The 20,510-nt window shown below is 44.0% G+C and overlaps 1 protein-coding gene across 1 annotated transcript in view; it reads right to left on the reverse strand.

Moving 5' to 3' along the window:
* Window positions 1-2,792: 2,792 nt before the first annotated feature.
* The window catches only part of LOC116980257, a 75,819-nt gene continuing 58,101 nt past the window's right edge, over window positions 2,793-20,510 (reverse strand). The window contains exons 11-14 of the mRNA XM_033032310.1: window positions 19,947-20,093; window positions 18,737-18,974; window positions 8,300-8,467; window positions 2,793-2,922 (exon numbers count right to left, since the gene is read on the reverse strand). Coding sequence (XP_032888201.1) covers window positions 2,897-2,922; window positions 8,300-8,467; window positions 18,737-18,974; window positions 19,947-20,093 — 579 coding nt within the window. The 3' untranslated portion in view covers window positions 2,793-2,896. The remainder of the gene's footprint in view (window positions 2,923-8,299; window positions 8,468-18,736; window positions 18,975-19,946; window positions 20,094-20,510) is intronic.

Consider the following 20,510-nt stretch of genomic DNA (forward strand, 5'->3'; position numbering starts at 1 on the left):
ATGTACCTGTCCAAATGCCTTTTATAGACACAAAATGCTGGAGTGATTCAGTGGGACAGGTAGCATCTCTTGAGAAGGAAAGGGTGATGTTTCGGGTCGAGACTCTTCTTCAGACTGAGAGTCAGGGGAGGGGGAGATACAGAGATAAGGAAGTGTAAGGAGTGTGAACGAGACATCAAAGGGGGTGGAGATCAAGGAAAATGTAGCACAGCCAAGCACCAAGGAAACACACGTCTATCTTTGGTTTTAACCAGCATCTGCAGTTGCTTCCTACACATTTTGGCTGCTCCACTGCGAAATCTACTCATGGTATGCCTACTTTGAAGAGGTTCTCCAATGAGAATTCTGAAACATCCTCTCGCTGCTCCCCCTCTGTGACTCCTCCTGCTCTCCAATTCCACGACCACATTTTAACCCAGACTCGCTGCCAGTGTTTTCTTGGTGCGTGCCTGTGCTACATTTTCCTTGATCTCCACCCCCTTTGATATCTTGTTCTCACACCTTACACTTCCTTATCTCTGCATCTCCCCCCCCCCCCCCCCCCCCGACTCTCAAACTGAAGAGTCTCAACCCGAATCGTCACCCATTTCTTCTCTCCAGAGATGTTGTCTGTCCCGCTGTTACTCCAGCATTTCGTGGACTCCACCACATTCTATCTTTGGTTTAAACCAGCATCTGCAGTTCTTTCCTACACAAATGCCTTTTAAATGTTGTTATAGTACTGACCGACATAGAATAAAGAAAATGCATTTATTTGCAGCTCCTTTAATGTTCATATCAAAGTAAAAGCAACCGCAGCACACAATTTTATTGTTGCTATCAAATTTTATTTAAAATGCTGCAGTTCTGCAATGATCCTGATAGTATATTGACTCTTTTCAATATCTTTTGATTCTGGAAAGGATGTCATCAGTTTTGGCAAAATCTCGTACACTTTAAGACTATCTCTCTTGCACATTCAGAAAATTACAAAACGATGAATGAATATAATGAGATATTTTATAACTAGGTAAGTAGTATTAATGCCTTGATCCAGCTACTTGCAAGTAGTTCATGTCTTTTATTTGTTGGTGGATCTGAGGAAACTTAAGAGGCATTCTAAATAGCACACCAAGACATGGCAATTGCAGAAATGAAATGAGAAATTGTGGATCAAAGGGCCAGGGTCTCTGCTGTACTGTTGAAAATGATGAAAATACTCAGCATGTCTAATGTAGAGTTTAGCCATCAACAAATGTTAAGATGGGCCACATCGATTTAACCAAATGTATAAGATTAAGTGCTGTTATTTTCACAGCCATGCACAGCAGTACTCCTGTATTGACAGTGAAGAATGCTGTGGTGGATGTCTGTGTTAAATCTTATTGTGTATTGAGTGTTCTTTTTAAGTGTACCGCTGCTGGCAAATTCATTTCACTGCACCTTCGGGTGCATGTGACAAATAAAATTGACTTTGACTTTTGACTTAAGAAAATCAAGTCCGGTTTCTGCTGCAATCAAATCTCTATCCTGATGCAACTTTCCCACATATTTCCGAAAGAATAACAGAAGATAGTTCCTGTGGGGTTCTTTGTCACCTTCATGCAACAGTGCATGAATGCATTGTGCTTCCCTGCACTGGGGCAAATTCTTAACTGAGAAAAAAAGACACAAAGTGCTGGAGTAACTCAGCAGTTAGGCAGCATTCTGGAGAACATGGGATGTTTCGGGTTTGGACTCTTGATCGAATAAGAGTGCCAACCCGAAACATCCCACGTTCTCCACAGATGGTGCCTGACCCGCTGAGTTACTCCAGCACTTTGTGTCTTGTTTGTAAACTAGCATCTGCAGTTCCTTGTGTCTAAATTCTCAGCTGATTTTGTTACATTTACTGAAATGCTCAGAAATTACAAATGTGAGGTACAATGATAACATGCTTTCTATCACTACTTTAATTTTTCTGGGATGGAAGGTGATGGTGGTATAAAGGAATCTAGAAGACATTTGGTTATTTTCTCAAAAGTGACTGACCATGCTTCCACTGGCAAACATGTGGACATCTGTGACATCATATGAGGAAACTGTTAGAGGTGAAGTTTGGATGGAAGGTCTTTCAATAGTCTGCTAAGAGCACTTTAAAAAAGAAAAACTCAGATCAACAAATATGTATTTTGTACATATTATTTCTCTGTGAAAACGATGGAACAAAACATTTTAACACAGGGAACTGCAGATGCTGGTTTAGAAAAGCCACAATGTGCTGGAGTAACTCAGTGGGGGGGCAGTCAGCGAGAGTTTGACCTGCTGAGTTACTCCAGTACATTGTGCCTTAATTCCATTACCTTCATGGTTTATAGTGTCCTGATGGTTTTACCAGCGCTGCTTCTCATCATTGTTTAATTCTAACAATTAGGGTTCACAAAATTCAATATTGTACAGTTGCTCATTTAATGTGTGAGTTGATAAATATGATGGGTCACAGAATATTACAGCGGAAACAGGCCTTTTTGCCCAACTCATCCATGCTGACCAGGTTATCATAAAACATTATCCATAAGGATTTTATTTTACATGAGGCTCTAGCATTCAGAATTTTCCAGATCACAATGATCATGTAGGAGGACAGCTTCAAACTGTCCTTATTCATCTATATCTAAATATCAAAATGGTAAGTATGAAAAAAAATATGATCAACAGTGATAAAGATGTTTTCAGATTTTGCAATAACCTAATATATGTTCTTTGCAATTCAAATTTAAGGTTGTATGGTTGTAAATATTTATCTTTTGTAGATTAAAACATGTTAGTTAAAGAATACATTTAAGATTATTATATTAAATTAACTGTCAAATAATATACAAATACAAAATATACAGGTTTTTACAAATTGTTCTTGTTTCATCAGGTTGCTGAAGACCTATGGTTTCCACTGTTCTACGGCTCCTGACAATGTAACAAAAGAAATGGAAGTTAGTAAAACGAACATAAGACTAAAGTAAAAACTAAAAATAGGAGTGACATTTATCTTGGGAGCATAAAATCACTTAAAGTAAGTGTAATTGTTTATTCTAATTATATACTGGTGGATCTATTTTACAAACCACTTAACATTGGTTATATTGTTGAACAGGATGCCAAGCAAAAAATAATGCAGGTTTGTAACAAAGTTAATGCAATCATGATGCAACCTTTGTGGAGATTTGACAAGTTAAATTGGCACAGATAAAACCATACCAAAACTAGATAACCAAGGGACAAATGGCAGGGAGCAGATAAATTCTTGATAAAATGCTCCTCATTTGTATGTTCACACGAATAAACGTTTGGTTGGCAGATAATAGGGATATTTGAGGCTGTCAAAACGTAACTAGCGAGGTGCCTCTGAGATTAATGTTAGTGCCACCATAATTCAAATATAAAAATTGATAAGTTAGAGAAGGGACTGAGTGTAACACATCCATGAAAGACACAAGATGCTGGAGTAACTCAGTGGGTCAAAAAGCATCTCTGGATAGAACGAATAGGTGTGACGTTTCGGGTCGAGACCCTTCCTCAGACTGAGAGTCAGGGAAGAGGGAGACACAGAGATAAGGAAGTGTAAGATATGAAAACAAGACATCGAAAGCGATGAGATCAAGGAAAATGTAGAGTAGATCATTGTTTGCTGGGATAAGGTGACCACAAAGCAAACAGAGATAAAAATATTAATCGGTGGGACAGTCACACTGGTCAGAGAACTAGGAAGGAGGGAGAGATTAAATTAAATGACTTGATCTAAATTATACAAATACATGAATAAACTCATCAATTAGTTCTTATCCATCATATTGACATAGAAAGAGCAGTTATTTTTGCATGCCTGGTAGGCACACACAGAGGCCGCGGAGTGTTTTTGAAAGTGGGGGGGCTGAGCGATCACTGATTACTGGCCTTGGGGGTTCCTGGCGAAGGAGTGGAGCAACCGAGCGGGGGGAGGGTCGAGTGACCGAGTGGGGGAAGGTGCCCCCCTTCCCACGGTAGGGACTTTTTGAAATATTTTGAAAATCATGTTTTAGTGCATTGTAGAAGTATGATTTCAATGTTTTTTGTTTGAAGTATCTTTAAGATAATGTAGGGCCTATATGAGAGATAGGAGCAGGTGATTATCATTTTTGTTATTGCCCAACCTCCAAAAACTGGGGAATAATACAGGCCACCCCCCACCTCAAAAAATGGGGTGATATATCCCCCATTCCCCCCCCCCCCCCCGATCGACGCCAGTGCCTTCCACGGTACAGAATATTTCACAGAAATTTGACAAAAAAACATTTTAATGTGTTATAATTTCAAGTGTTATTTTTTTTGTAGTTGGAAAAAGGGACAAGAAATAATCATAACATTTCCTGATTTTGCAAAGTCATACAAATTATATTTTGCTCGGGGAAAAAAATCAGAATATTTTGAAAGTATGCGCTCTCCTTTTGACATATATTTCATTTTGATTTGAATTTAGATCATCAAACCATGACATTAATAAAGGGGGTATATGTTTGTGGAAACGTTACTTTTTAAAAAGTAAGACTTTAGAGAAATCTAAAATTATAAATATACATTTCAATGCACTGAGTCTCTTGCCCAGAGTAGGTGAAATAGAGAACCAGAGGACAGATTAAGGTGAAATGGATTTCATAGGAATCTGAGGGGGAACTTTCTTCACACAAAGGGTGGTGGGTGTATGGAACAAGCTGCCAGAGGAGGTAGTTGAGGCAGGGACTATCTCAACATTTAAGAAACAGTTAGACTGATACATGGATAGGGCAGGTTTGGAGAGATATGAACTAAAAGCCTGTAGACCTGGACCAAAAGCCTGCTGGGACATGTTGGCTGGTGTAGGCAAGTTGGGCCGAAGGGCCTGTTTTCACACTGTATCACTCTATGGCTACATTATACCTCCACCATGCATGAATGCTTCAAAATCAAGTGGTCGAGTTTTATTGCCATATACTCAAGCATAGCAACATAGAAAATAGGTGCAGGAATAGGCCATTCGGCCCTTCGAGCCAGCACTGTCATTCAATATGATCATGGCTGTTCATCTAAAATCAGTAACCCATATCCCTTGATTTCGCTTGCCCCAAGAGCGAAATGTAACTCTCTCTTGAAAACATCCAGTGAATTGGCCTCCACTGCCTTCTGAGGCAGAGAATTCCACAGATTCATAACTCTCTGGGTGAAGAAAGTTTGTCTTCATCACAGTCCTAAATGGCCTACCCCTTATTCTTAAACTGTGACCCCTGGTTCTGGACTCCCCCAACATCGGGAAGATTTTTCCTGCAGTTACATTAAGTGAAAATCTAGCAAGCAGGATGCTTTCTCCAACCACCCCCATTTATTCCAACAGTTCTATTCCAAGAGCTTTAGCGGCTCTGAACCGGCCCTGCTGAGTGCCCCCACCCCCCCCTGGACTGTCTCCCTCGGATGGTCACGACACACAGCTTATTTATTTATTTTACTTTTCTTTTTCATCGGTTGGAGCTGCATACTAAATCTCTTTGCACTGACGTGCAATGACAATAAAATATATTATTATTATTATTATTATTATTTGAAGGCCACTATCTTCCACTGCTTCTACCCAGTGCTTGGTACCTACTTCCAGCTGTCACTGGTTGTCCTCCAGGATGTACCGAGCTGCAGCCTGGTCCATGCAGGTCACCAGGGCGAATTTGGCGCAGAGACTCTCACGGCAGCGGCGCAACGCTTCCGACGCCTTCGACGGCCCGGGACTCTTGCACTGAGGCTGCTCCATGGCCGGAGCTGCCGCAAGCGACTCGCCTGCCCGGAAAACACTCGCCAGCCCCGGCTCCCGTCCGCATCTGCCCCCGCCGCTGACTCTGCTTCCATCCCTCCCTCCGCCCTGGCTCAACACCCACAACCAGGTTGCTCAGAGCACAGCACCTCGTCCAAAGCCGGAGACATTGAAACATGTCTAGCTAAAAATGTGTGGGGGGGGGGGGGGGGGGGGGGGGGCTGCAGCCTCCCCGGTTCCACAGCCCATGACACACATGCAAATGCAGAACTTAGACAGCTCAGCCAGTCTAAAGACGAGGCCTACAGGAGCGGGGATGCAGACCTCTACAGGCAGGCCACGTACAAGCTGAGAAGAGGAATCAGAGCTGCCAAGGAAAGATACTCTGAGAAGTTGGGGAGCAAGTTCTCAGCTAGTGACTCTTCTTCAGTTTGGAAGGGCTTGCAAGAAATCACCAGCTACAAGAGGAAAGCCCCCCCATTCCTTGGACCATCGTCAGCTGACCAACGACCTGAACGAGTTCTACTGCAGGTTCGATAAACAGAAACTTAACGCTGGTTACCCCCTCCCCAACCAACACTTCACCCCTACTCACAGCCTGACTCGAGTCTGCAAAGACTGGGCCCTTCCCCACCCACTCTTCCCCAACTACCACTTCACACCTACTGCAGCTTGACTCCAGTCTGCAAAGACTGGGGCCTTTCCCACCCACCCCTCCTTGTTGCTCATCATCAGTCTGGCCCCTTCTCCATCACTAACAATAGAAATTGAGGAGGTGGAGAGGCTGTTCAGAAGACAGAAAAGCCTGAAATCTCCAGGACCGGACAATGTTTCCCCCTCTACCCTCAAGCTCTGTGCCGAACAACTGGCACCGGTCTACACACACATTTTCAACCAGTCCTTGCAAACCTGTACTGTCCCTGTCTGCCTCAAAGTCTGGGCCCACTATTGTCCCTGTACCCAAAAAGACAAGAATTACTGGTCTTAATGACGACAGGCCTGTTGCACTGACCTCTGTAGTCATGAAGCCCCTTGATGGACTTGTGCTGGCCAAGCTGAAAAATATCACGAACCCCGTGCTGGACCCTCTGCAGTTTGCATACCGGGCCAATAGATCGGTGGATGACGCAGTCAACCTAGGCCTGCACTTCATCCTCCAGCACCTAGGCCTATGGTGCTGAAGGAGACCTATGCAAGGATTTTGTTTGTTGATTTTAGCTCTGCATTCAACACCATTGTGCCAGAGCTACTACACTCCAAACTCTCCAGGTTGACTGTGCCTGAACCCTTCTGTCACCAACTTCCTGACAGACAAGAAGCAACATGTGAGGCTGGAAAAGCACTTCAGACCCGCACACTCTCAGCATACGAGCACCGCAAGGCTGCGTACTCTCTCCTCTCCTTTACTCTCTCTACAACAACGACTGCACCTCCACAGACTCCTTCTCTAGTTTCTCTAGTTTGCGGGCGACACAACCCTGATTGGACTGACCCAGGCTGGGGAGGAATCTGCCTACAGACAGGAAGTTTCACAGCTCGCGTCCTGGTGCCTTCGTAACAACCTGGAGCTCAATGCTCTTAAGACAGTGGAATTGATAGTAGACTTTAGGAGAGCTCCTCCTTCCCTCACTCACCATCAACAACACAGTAACATCTGTGGAGTCTTTTAAGGTCCTTGGAACCATCATCTCCAAGGATCTGAAATGGGGGGCCACCATCAACTTCACAGTCAAAAAGGCCCAACAGAGGATGTGCTTCCTGCGGAAACACAATCTGCCACAGGCAATGATGGTCCAATTCTACACGGCCATCGTAGAGTCTGTCCTCAACTTCTCCATCATGGCCTGGTTAGGCTCAGCCACCAAGCACAACATCCGGAGGCTGCAGAGAATCGTCCGATCAGCTGAGAAGGCTGTTGGCTGCAACGTTGACCCCCCCCCCCCCATTGATGAACTGTACACTGCAAGGGCCAGGATGCGAGCGGGTAAGATCATCTCTGACCCCTCTCACCCAAGCTACAAACTCTTTGAAGCACTTCTGGATGACGACTCCGGACTGTCAAAGCCACCACAACCAGACATAAAACGGACTAGAGGGGTCGAGATGGCCTGTTTCCGTGCTGTAATTGTTAAAAAATTGTTAAAAACAGCTTTTTTTCCCACGAGTAGTAGCTCGACTCAATAACCAAAAGTTTGTAGCCTAATTTTGCTCTGCCATTTTATTTCATTCACATGTTTAAACTGTAATGGTTTATTTTTAATGTTTAATGATTTATGTGTCATTCTTAATTGTTATTGTATGTCGTGTTGTTACTTGCAAGCAGAGCACCAAGGCAAATTTCCTGTGTGCACATATTTGGCCAATAAACATATCCATTCATTCATTCATGAAACACTCTACCATTATGTGCTTCCAGATACCACAGCGCACTCAAAATATTTTAGAAATATGCCAAGATTAATTGGAATGGTAGGAACACCTTTCCAGCTTCACACTAATCATAAATCAACTAATAGTTACTCTCTTACTTACTTTTTAGGGTTCTTTGCCTTTGGGCCGCCATTTTTATTATTTTCGCTCTAGCACCAGGAAATTGCTTCAGCAAGTCATTAAATTTGCCTGCTGACAATGAGTACATTTTGCAAAGAGTGACTGCCCGAACAGATGCTTTACGGTAACCTTTAGTGAGAAGGCAGATCTCTGAAAATAGTTAAGAACTTTGGTCAATAACATCATACTTGATTTGTTTTTATTGCCGGCATGAACACTTTAGATACACAATATGGAGTTACATGTGAAATGCTGTGTCTATATCTCTGGTTAAAACTACTGGCCTGGAGGTGGCATTTAACATTCATCTCATGTAAAGTTGCCCATGACCTGGGCTTATTAGCCCGCAATTCTATTAATTCATCAATTTATCCCATGACATCAATCTAAAAAAAGGATGTGTACAGCAGCCAGATCTATTTTTAACAATCATTGAAAAAATCTGTAACAGTTTAGTTTAGAGATACAGAATGGAAACAGGCCCTTTGGCCCACCATATCTGCACCGACCAGCGATCCCCCATACACTAGAACTATCCTACACACTACAGACAATTTTTACGGAAGTCAATTAACCTGTAGTGTAGCCGGGATATGTTGGCCGGTGTGGGTAAGTTGGGCCAAAGGGCCTGTTTCCACACTGTATCACTCTATAACTCTATGACTAGCCCACAAACCTGTACATCTTTGGAGTGTGGGAGGAAACCAGAGGACCCGAGGAAAACCCACTCGGACATGGGGAGAATCTACAAACTATTGGAAAGACAGACAAGTGGGCAGAGGAGGTGGGGTAGCTCTGCTGGTGAGGAATGAAATTCGGTCCATAGCAAGGGGTGACTGAGGATCAGTAGATGTAGAGTTATTGTGAGCAGAGCTGAGAATTTGCAAGGGTAAAAACACTCTAATGGGTGTTATTTAGAATAACCAGGATATAGGGTACAAGTTACATCAGGAGATATAATCGGCATGTAAGAAAGGCAATGGAAGATGGTGGTCATGGAAGATTTCAATATGCAGGTAGACTGGGAATATCAGGTTGGTACTGGACCCCAACGCCTTTGATAAGGCGGCAACTGCATTATGATAAGATTTAACCGGCAATTTGAGAGGGAGAAGATGAAATCGGACTACAAAGGGGACTACAGAGGCATGATGGAGGAGCTGGCCAAAGTTGACAGGAAATGGACCCTAACAGGAATGACGGTGGAACAGCAATGGCAGGAATTTCTGGGAATAATTCAGAAGATGCAGGATCTTTTCATTCCAAAGAGGAATAAAAATTCTAGGGGTAGAATGAGACTACCGTGGCTGACAAGGGAAGTCAAGGATATCATAAAACTAAAAGAGAAGGAATATAACATTGCAAAGATTAGTGGGATGCCAGGGGATTGCGAAGCTTTTGAAGAACAACAGAAGGTAACTAAAAAAGGCAATCCGTGGAGAAAAGATGAAATACGAAGGTGAGCTAGGCAATATTATAAAAGAGGATAGCAATAGTTTCTTCAGATATATAACGAGTAAGAAAGAGGCAAGAGTGATGTTGGACGGCTGGAGAATGATGAAGGAGAAGTGATAATGGGGAATAAAGAAATGGCAGGGGAATTAAATATCTTTTTTGCATCAGTTTTCACAGTGGAAGACACCAGCAACGTGCCTGAAATTGAAGGTGGACGTTAGTGGAGTGGATTTTACTAAGGAGGAGGAAGACACAAAAAGCTGGAGTACAACGGGACGATACAACGGGACATGCAGCATCTCTGGAGTGAAGGAATGGGGAAGCTGAAAGAACTGAAGGTGGATAAGTTACCTGGACCGGATAGACTGCGCCTTATGGTACTGAAGGAGGTGGCTTTAGAGATAATGGAGGCATTAATAGTGATATTTCAAGAATCGCTAAAGTCAGGAGTGGTTCCAGACGATTGGAAAATCAGCAATATTACCCCGCTGTACAAGAAGGCAGCAAAGCAGAATAGTGGAAACTACAGGTCGGTTAGTCTGACTTCAGTGGTTGGTAAGATTTTAGAGTCCATCATAAAGGATGAGGTTATGGTGTACTTAGAAGTTTATGATAAAATACACCAAAATCAGTATGGTTTTGTGAAGGGGAGGTCTGGCCTCACAAATCTGCTGGAATTCTTTGAAGAAGTCAATTTCAGGACAGACAAAGGAGAGTCAGTGGATGTTGTTCACCTAGATTTTCAGAAAGCCTTTGATAAGGTGCCACAAGTGCAACTGCTAAAGAAGATGAGAGTCCATGGTATCGAAGGGCAGATACTAGCATGGATAGCAGGTTGGCTGGAAGGCAAAGAATGGCAATTAAGACGGCATTTTCTGGTTGGCTGCCAGTAACTAGCGGAGTTCCCCACGGGTCGGTGCTGGGGCCACTACTTTTCATATTATATATGTTAATGATTTGCATGTGAGGATTGAAGGTTCTGTGGCCAAGTTTGCAGATGATATGAAAATAGGTGGAGGGGAAGGTCGTGTAGAGAAACCAGAATATAGTGTAGCAAAGAGTGGAGTCATGCAGTTTGGTGGTAGGAATAAAGGTGTTTTCTAAATGGGGAGAGAATCCAGAAATCAGAGGCGCAAAAGGACTCCTGGTGCAGGATTCCCAAAACGTTAATTTGCTAAATGAATTTTTAGTAAGGAAGGCAAATGCAATACTGCCGTTCATTTCAAGAGGGCTAGAATACAAAAACTGGGATGTAATGCTGAGACTCTATAAGGCCTTGGTCAGTTCACATTTGGACTAGAGCAATTATGGGCACTGAGGAAGGGTACATAGTTGCTCTGGAGAGAGTCCAGAGGAGGTTTACAAGAATGATCTCAGGAATGAGTGGGTTAACATATGATGAGCGTTTGACGGCACTGGGCTTGTACTCGCTGGAGTTTAAAAGGATGAGGGGGACCTCATCAAAACTTACTGAATAGTGAAAGGCTTGGATAGAGTGGATGTGCAGAGGATGTTTCCACTAGTGGGAGAGTATAGGACTAGATGTCATAGCTTCAGAATTAAAAGACGTTCCTTTAGGAAGGAGATGATGAGGAATTTAGCAGCCTGAGAGCTGTTACCTCCACAACCTTAAACGTATCCTACATCAGCATTGAACTACTGTGGACCTTGTATAAGGTTGCACTAAGTACCTTGGTTTGCACTATCATGGTCCAGTTTACCTCATATAACTAATAATTTATTATATATTTACTCATTAATTTAATGTGCAGCAAGTAAGAAATTTGTTGTTCTGCAGCCATACAATTAAACAATAAGAGAAAATTAACTTTAAATTTCTTTAAATCTTTGCCATTGCATATCCACCCTCAACCATTTAAGTATCATTTGCCAGTCTATCCTAGCTAATTCCTATCCCAGTCTTTCCTCGCCAACTCATGTCATCAAGGTTACCTTTCTTTAAGTTCAGCACCCTTGTCTTTTAATTAACCGTGTCACTCTCCATCTTGACGCTGAATTCTACCATATTATGGTCACTGTTGCCCAGGAGGCTTGCACAACAAGATTGCTAACTAATCCTTCCTCATTACACAATACCCAATCTAGGATTCCCTGCCCTTTAGCTAGTTCCTCTACATATTGGCTTAGAAAACCATCCCCTATACACTCCAGGAAATCCTCCTCCCCAAATGCTAACTCTAGAATTTACCCAGCATTTTCTGTTATTATTATTGATTTCATCTAACTGCCTTCTTTGACTAAACCTGATCATTGGAAATGACCATTTTGCATTAGGTTTGCATCTGTTTTGTCGAGTCGAGACAGTCGGGTATAACAAAGTTCTTTATTTTTAAACGAAAATAAAGTGATTACCCGAGTCGATATTGACAGCCAAACTAAACGATGCGCACTCCAACCTGCGTGGACCTCGAATGAATGGTTTTACAGAAAACCCGCGAAAAAGCTCCGCCGCTCACGTGACCGCGCTAGCCAATAGCGAGGGTTCGAGCAGGAAGCTGGACACGGCGACCGCAATGCGTGGTAACAATGGACGTGGCGGACGATACAGGTGGGGCTGGCAGAACAGAGCCAGGGGACTGTAACGGTGCAGGAGGAACCGAAACAACAGGTGCGAGGGAAACAGGCACAACAGGTGCGAATGGACCGGCCGGCGGATGGCCCCTACGCTGAGGCTGCGACATCCAGGTGGGCCGACTTAAGTCGAGCGATGGAGATGATCTCTTCTCTGCCCCGACATCCAGCAGGAAAGTTGCGGGCGCAACACCCGTAACAGACCCTCGTAGATTCGCTGCAGTGGGGACCGGTGCCCCAGGAACGAAATAGTTCAGAGACCGAACTGGCATTTGGCGGGATTGACTACAAGTCCATGGACCTGGAGCCGCTGGAACAGCGCCCGCAGGTGCGTGAGGTGTTCCTGTTGGGAGCGGCTTGCAATCAGGTTGTCATCTAAGTAGATGAAAACAAAGTTCAATCCCCTACCCACCATGTCCATCAGTCTCCGGAACGCCTGTGTGGCGTTTTTTAACCCGAAAGGCGTACGGAGCCACTCGTACAGTCCAAACGGGGTGATGGTGGCAGTCTTTGGGACATCTTCTGTGTGACCAGGGATCTGATGATAACCGTGGACCAGGTCCACCTTCGAAATTTTTTTAGCTCCTTCCAGATTAGCTGAGAAGTCCTGGATGTGTGGGACAGGGTAGCGGTCCGCAGTCGTAACGGCGTTCAGGCGCCTATAATCCCCGCATGGTCTCCACCCCCAGATGTTTTAGGGACCATGTGTAATGGGGATGCCCACGGGCTATCCGAGCAGCGTACGATCTCCATGTCCTCCATCAGTTTGAACTCTTCCTTGGCGATGCGCAGCTTGTCGCGCGGGAGCCGGTGTGCCCGTGCGTGTAATGGCGGTCCAGTGGTGGGGATATGATGCATTACCCCATGCTTGAGGGTCGCCTCGCGGAAACGCGGGGTGAGTACCTCTGGGAACTCCGCGATCAGGGAGGCATACGAGCCCTCGACCTGAGCCACCACGTTCAGCTGCGGGCTGGGGGGGTTACGCGGGTCGCTGGGGGTGGAGCCTTCCGGTGGAACGAGGCGCCCGCCCCGTACGTCCACCAGGAGTGACAAAGCCCGCAGAAAGTCGGCGCCTGGCAGCGGCTGGGCCACGTCCGCAAAGGTAAAGGTCCAGTCGTATAGGCGGGAGTCGAAGTTGAGGGATAGGGTCCGCGTGCCATAGGTGCGGATAATACTACGGTTGACGGCAGTCAGGACAGGGCCTCACTTGCCAGCACGGGTGCCCAACCCAGTCGGGAAGAGGATGCTGACAATGGCCCGAATCGACTAGGAAACAAAGTCTTGCACGTAGAGGCGGTTGTTTTGGCCGATCGCGACAGCCCCTACTGAAGATCGGCCGAGGCGTTTCCCGCAAATGTGCGGGGGGGTAGCAATGGCGGGCACCACTGGCGCTTACCCCGGTCTCCGGTGGGCGGCTGTGGCGCAGCGACGGTAGCAAAGGGTCAGGCATCTCTGCGGGGCTGCGGGCGTACAGGCGCGGACACCCAGTGGATGGACCCGTCATCCTGATGTTTCTCAAGCCACAATTCGTCTGCCCGCTCGGCGAGCTGCATAAGGTCTGTGAAGTCCGACCTGGCAAGCAGCAGGCGGATGTCGTGGGGCATTCGCTCTCGAAATGCCTGCTCGAAAAGCAGGCAGGGTCGATGGCCGTCCATCAACGCGAGCATCTTTTTCTTCAAGGCGGACGGTTTCCGATCGCCCAGGCCGTCCATGTGGAGCAGGCGGGCGGCGCGATTTCGGCGGCTGAGCCCAAAGGTACGGAGCAGTAGGACCTTGAGACCCTTGTAATTGCCGATGGGCGGCGGGTCTTGTAGTCGTATAGGCGGGAGTCGAAGTTGAGGGATAGGGTCAACCGCGTGGCCATCTCTTGGCTGAGTGCCCCAACCACGTAGAAATATCAGGTGGCGTCGGCAACGATATTTCGAAGGTGGAACTGGGCCTCTATGTGGACGAACCACACTTGAGGCTGCTCTGCCCAGAAAACGGGAAGTTCCAAGCACACGGCATTTTGCTGGGGGAGCTGGATGTCGGGGGCTTGCATGTTGAGAGTCCGAGTACCGATCAAACTTACGGGGTCACCAGTTTGGCGAGTCGAGACAGTCGGGTATTGTAATTGTAATTGTAATTTATTTATTTAGGGACAGTGCATATTAATAAACATTTCCATGTAATACGCAAGATTGTAGCCAATAGCTAATTTCCATCTTTAGTCCCTCTGGTAAACAAGGTAAACACATCACAACACAATCAATCAATAAGAAAAGAGACAAAACAAAAGACAAAAACAAAACAAAACAAACAATAAAGTAAAAAAGTAACAATAAAAGAGTACCATAGGATAATTTTAAGGTAGATTATGATTGCAGTTTTGATTTTGCAGTAACCATGTTTTTAGATGTTTGGTAAATGAGGTACGGGTTGGCAGATCCCGTATGACGCATGGTATCGCGTTCCAGGTCTGCGACGCTCGATATGAAAATACTGACTGCCCAAAGACACTTTTCCTAAACGGGACTATACAATCACCCCTGGAGGCTGCTCTTGTCGACCTATTTGTGTTTTTCTTTATGAAGTCCTTTAACGGAGGTGGGGCTAGTCCACGGAAGATTTTGTAAACCAAAATCGAGTCCGAATATTTTATTACGTTTTCCCAGCCTAGCAGATCAAATTTCTTCAGGATGCTACAGTGATGGTACATTCTGGGCTTTTTGTCAAGAGTTTTTAGGGCTTGTTTATAAGCAATTTCAACAGGCTTTAGTGTGGACTTACATGCCAGTGACCAAGTTGTTATACAGTAGGTCATGTATGGCACAATCATTGCATTAAAATATAGTTTGGCTGAATCAATAGTTAAATTATTTCTAATATATCTAAAATTGGACAAATTAAATTTAATTAAATTTACTGTTCTTTTCACCTGTTGTTTGAAACAGAGCTGTGAATCGATCACGATTCCTAAATATTTAAACATACAGACAGTCTTTGACACATTAAGATGTAGATCAGAAAACTGCAACCAGTTTGACACATTAATCATAGCAGCTGATAGGTCTTGTGCAGCTTGATGTTTGTTTTTGGCATGTACATACACAACTGCATCGTCAGCATACATCTGGCAAGTTACATTTGATGTACAGCTACTTGGTAGATCATTAATGTACAGACTGAATAATAGCGGTCCCAAGATTGAACCTTGAGGTACACCAAGAGGGTTTTTAGAAGTTGCAGATTTACTGTTGTGCACTCTAACACATTATTTTCTCTGTACCATATATGACTCAATCCATTTCATCGTGCTCAAAGAGAGGTTAAAATAGGACAATTTTAACAAAAATAAAGTGATTACCCAAGTCGATATTGACAGCCAAAATAAACCATTCTCATTCCAACCGCGTGGAGCTCGAATGAATGGTTTTACAGAAAACCCACAAAAAAGCTCCTCCGCTCACGCGATTGCGCTAGCCAGCTAGCCAGCTAGCCATATTCAGTGGGCGGCGCAACTCTCGTCAGCAGCGGCCTCTGCAGTCCGTCTGTGTTTTATTATTTTTTGTCTCGTTTTTATGTAGTTTTTGTTATTTTTTTTGTTGGGGAATGTGTGTGGGGGTAACTTTAAAATCTTTCCCCTGCACGGGAGACCCGACCTTTTCTTTGTCGGCTCTCCGTTGTCGTTGGGGCTGCAACGTGGAGCGGCCTCCAACAGGAACGACCTGGGGTTCCAGCTGCGGAGCTGCCAACTACTCACCGTCACGGGGCTGGCCGAGTCCGGAGCGGGTGGAGCTGTGGTGGAGCGCTGCTGCCACCCGACCTCTGGAGCTTCGGAGGCTGCAACTGCGGGTTTGGCGGACGGCGGCACCGGGAGCCCGCGGGTCCCTGCTGGGTGACCGCTTTTCGGGGCTTCCGCAACGGCGACTTCTCCCGCACGAGTTGCGGGGTTGAAGAGCACCTGAGCGGGGCCTTACACCATCGCCCCGCGTGGCTTTAATGGCCGCGGGACAATCGCCATCGCCAGCCGGGGGCTTTGACTTTGACTCTGACTCTGACATCGGGGGGGAGAGTGCAGTGGAGAGATAAGTTTTTTTTTGCCTTCCATCACAACGATGTGATGGATGTTTGTGTAAACTGTGTTGTGTCTCGGGTCTTTTTGTTTTGTAATGTATGGCTGCAGAAACGACATTTCGTTTGGACCTCAAGGGGTCCAAATGACAATAAATTGAATTGTATTGTAGCATGGGTTCGGCATTACCAGGGCCACCACTAGGTGCCGCTACACTGTTATAAATTATTAACAGTGATCAATTAGCACTTCTCCCTTTCGAAATAAATTGAATGTCCCTTCATTACAAGTATCACATGCCTGACTAAATATTGGTCATTTTTCATGTTTTCAACATTATCTTGAATTCTCATTGCTTCAAAGTCAGCCTTCTCGTCTCGTAGGATCAGGAACCTGCCCAAAGGCTCATCGATCAGCAGAACCGGGAGCCCGTCCAAAGGTTCGTCAGATGGCGGGACCATTAACCCGCCCAAAGGCTCAGCAGACGGCATAACCGGAGCTGGACAAGTTGGACATGGGGAACAAGGATATAGGAGGGTGAACCGGGGTAATGCCTGCAGCACCTTCACGTAGGCTGCAGGAGTCGCTCCAGGACACAGGTGCTCAGTGAGGAGAGGAGAAGGACATCAGTTTGCGGAAACTGTTCCAGTACATCGAGCACGTGGGACGACAGGACTTTGAATAACAACGCCAATAATGCCGGTGCCCACAGGTGTAATATATGCAAAATGAATCTTACTATGCAGTTGCATTTGTGACAAATAATGCACTATTCATTGACTATTGTTTATGGATTTTACAAAAACACCTTGTCAATGGTCCCAGAAACCAATCTACTCAAATGTCATATCCAATTGGAATGTAACCTCAACTAATTATAAAAAACAATCACCTAGATTATTGAAGCGGTGTTTTCTTCCTAAACTGGGTGCTTATAATTAGGTTGGTTCTGACAGCTAATCTTGAGGTTTGACCTAGATTGTTACAATATTTATTATCATATTTTCAATATACAACCATACAAAGACATTGTAAAACATTTTTAAGGGCTATGTATCGAGTCTACCTTTGTGAATTACACATGAGTTATCCATTAAGTTGACTAATTCTAAGGTTAAAACACTTGGGCACCACTAATTTAAAAGGAAATGTTATCCTCATATTTTTCTATTTTAACATTACTTTTTCTCATTTCATCTTTTTGACTTACAAATGGAAATTCCAGGTATTATTTTATATGTTAGGTAAAATACATGGTGTAACTTCTCATCTACAAGAATGGTACAAGGAAGGAAAAACAGTTAAGCTCTTTGGATCTGATTTATTCTCTAGATCTTTAATTCTAACTAGACGAAGTGGGACCCGTTGGGTCCCAGCTTCACATGGGAGGGCTGGTCCCCCAACACAATATTCCACCTCTCCACCAATTCCAAGATTGTGGGGGGAGCTTTCTGGAGTGCTAGCACGGGTGTTGTGGGCCGAATGGACTGGTTTCCAGAGGGATAGTATAGACATTGTGGGCCGAATGGATTATTGGGCTGGCAGCTCAGTCACTCAGGCCTGGCAGCTCAGTAACTCAAGCCTGGCAGGTTGACAGCTCAGAATCTGCCAGAAATTCTGCCGAAAACAGGTGAGAAACTGTGAGAGCGAAGGGGAGAGGGTGGACAATCAATTTTAGACATTTTCATCTTTTTTTACAGTTGCAAAAGGCACACCGTTGCAAAAGGCACACATTTCAATAGCCACAGTTGCAAAAGGCAGTTTAAAAACACATAAAGGGCACACACAGGTCAGTATTCTCGATGTTCTGTAGATTTCCAGCTCAGACTAGGAGTCATGACCCTCTCCCTCCCCCATCTTGCAGAGACTGAGCCACGCCCACACTTCAGCGTGTTATAGCTCCTCCTCCTCCCACCGGAAGGAGCGTGGCCTTCATGGCGTGATTGACAGGAGAGAGAATCTCAACATTTTTTAAACATTAATACGTCTTTTATTTTTCATCGTTGGGAAAAATCCTCTGGCTCCGACAGCTGGAAGGGGACTCTGAGTAAGGTTGCCAAAAATCACAGCCGTAAGTGGTCACGTTTTTTCTAAAATCAATATACAGTGCAAACAGGAAGTGTCAAGTTTAGACTTTTAATTATATAGAAGATTTGGAATGCTAAGAGGAATGGCATTTGGTTGATCAAGTGGAATTGATAATCATCTTAAAAATTATGAATCTCAATTAAATTCACAGGTATCCATGAATATTTTTCCACTGCATTGCCCCTCTCAGGTCTGTAGCATTTCTATTACAAAAGATCTATGTTACAAACCTCCAAAATAAGCACCATCAGAAAGCAGCTTTTGATAATATGCTGTCTCCACTGAAGCAATACCAGATTCAATGAAGAACATCCTTTCCGCTGTAGCACCTTCTCTTATTATTATGTCATTTTTCTGAAAGACTTCATATTGCAAATTTGTGATTACTGCTTTTAAAAAATTCGGATCTGCATTTTGGAACAGTGGTACATTATTGACCAGATTTCTGCATAGAAAAGACAAAACATCCTGTAATAAAATAAACAATGTATTACAACTACTGATTTTGGAGAGGGCATGCACAAATAATTTGTGATTACTAAATTGACACAGACATGCTTTTCCATATGCAATTAAGTGCTGCCCGATATTTGAACTTGCCTGACCTGACACGGTGCAATTTTGTGAATTTTGGGCTAAGACTGACAGGAAAGAGTGGGGAAGTCAAGGCACGATGAGCTGTGATTTTATTGAATGGTAGAAAATGACTCAATGGACTAATCACATTCAGTGAAATTAGTGCTGCCGACACGGTGAAAGATATCAATTTTTCAAGGTCAATTATTTAAAATAGTAGACTAAATGTTTTTCACTCAAGCTGCTCTCCTCAGGCCAGGGACACAATTATTTTTGTGCAGAGCAAGGATTTGATTGAATGCTTAATATCTTGGGGTTATCTTTGTTACATTTTCCAAAACACATCAAATTTTGTGGAAACTATAAGGTAAAATATTTAAGTCTCACTAAAACTAATTAATTACATTAATGATATTGAATTCCGCTCAGTCCGTACTAACCAACTTGATCTCCCAGTTGCCCAGCACTTCAACTCCCCCTCCCAGTTTGACCTTTCTGTCCTGGGCCTCCTCCATTGCCAGAGTGAGGCCCAGCGTAAATTGGAGGAACAACACCTCATATTTTGCTTGCGTAGTTTTGAACATTGACTTCTCGAATTTCAGGTAGCCCTTGCTTTCTCCCTCCACCCCCCATTCCCAGCTCTCCCACATAGCCTACTTTCTCCACCTCTTCCTTTCTTTTTCAGTCTGAAGAAGGGTCTCGACCCGAAACGGCGCCTGCTTTTTTCCATAGATGCTGCCTCACCCGCTGAGTTTCCCCAGCATTTTTTGTCTGCTTTTTAAATATTATAACTTTTGTAAGTTTCTTTAAATCCTACAATTTCCTTGATTTCAAACTACATGCATCTTAATCACTGTTCAATACCTCTTTCAAGAACTCTGACAATTCAGCAATAATTTCTTCTTGATTAAACCATTTGCCATGAAAGCGTTCTTTGTAATAGTTTGCAATCTTCAGCCTTAACTTCCGAGGGAGTCTCCTATTTTCCATGTACTCTTCTACTTGACATAACTACATTGAAAAACATAAAATATTGTTTAAACTTTAATCCCTTAGTTAGATACATGAATTATTTGAATAGTTTAGATTTAAATGATAGCCTTTTGTAATAAACTGAGCCAGCTCTTCACATACTGTAAGTGACTAATACAATTCTTCCACTTCCTTAAGGTGTAATAATTTCTGCAAATAATGTTTTGTGCAAAATCATACTGAAAATAAAATGCAACATAAATATGAACAATGTATTGAATGAATTTTACTTTACATTAACAAAAGAGGCATATCTAACTGCATAGGAAGGAACTACAAATGCCGGTTTACACTGAAGATAGACACAAAATGCTGGAGAGAAGGAATGACGTTTCGGGTCAAGACCGTTCTTCAGACTGTAACTGTATAGACAAGCTGAGAACTCCAAATTATAAA

This window comes from Amblyraja radiata, chromosome 14 (assembly GCF_010909765.2).
Source record: "Amblyraja radiata isolate CabotCenter1 chromosome 14, sAmbRad1.1.pri, whole genome shotgun sequence".
In the NCBI taxonomy this organism is placed as follows: domain Eukaryota; kingdom Metazoa; phylum Chordata; class Chondrichthyes; order Rajiformes; family Rajidae; genus Amblyraja; species Amblyraja radiata.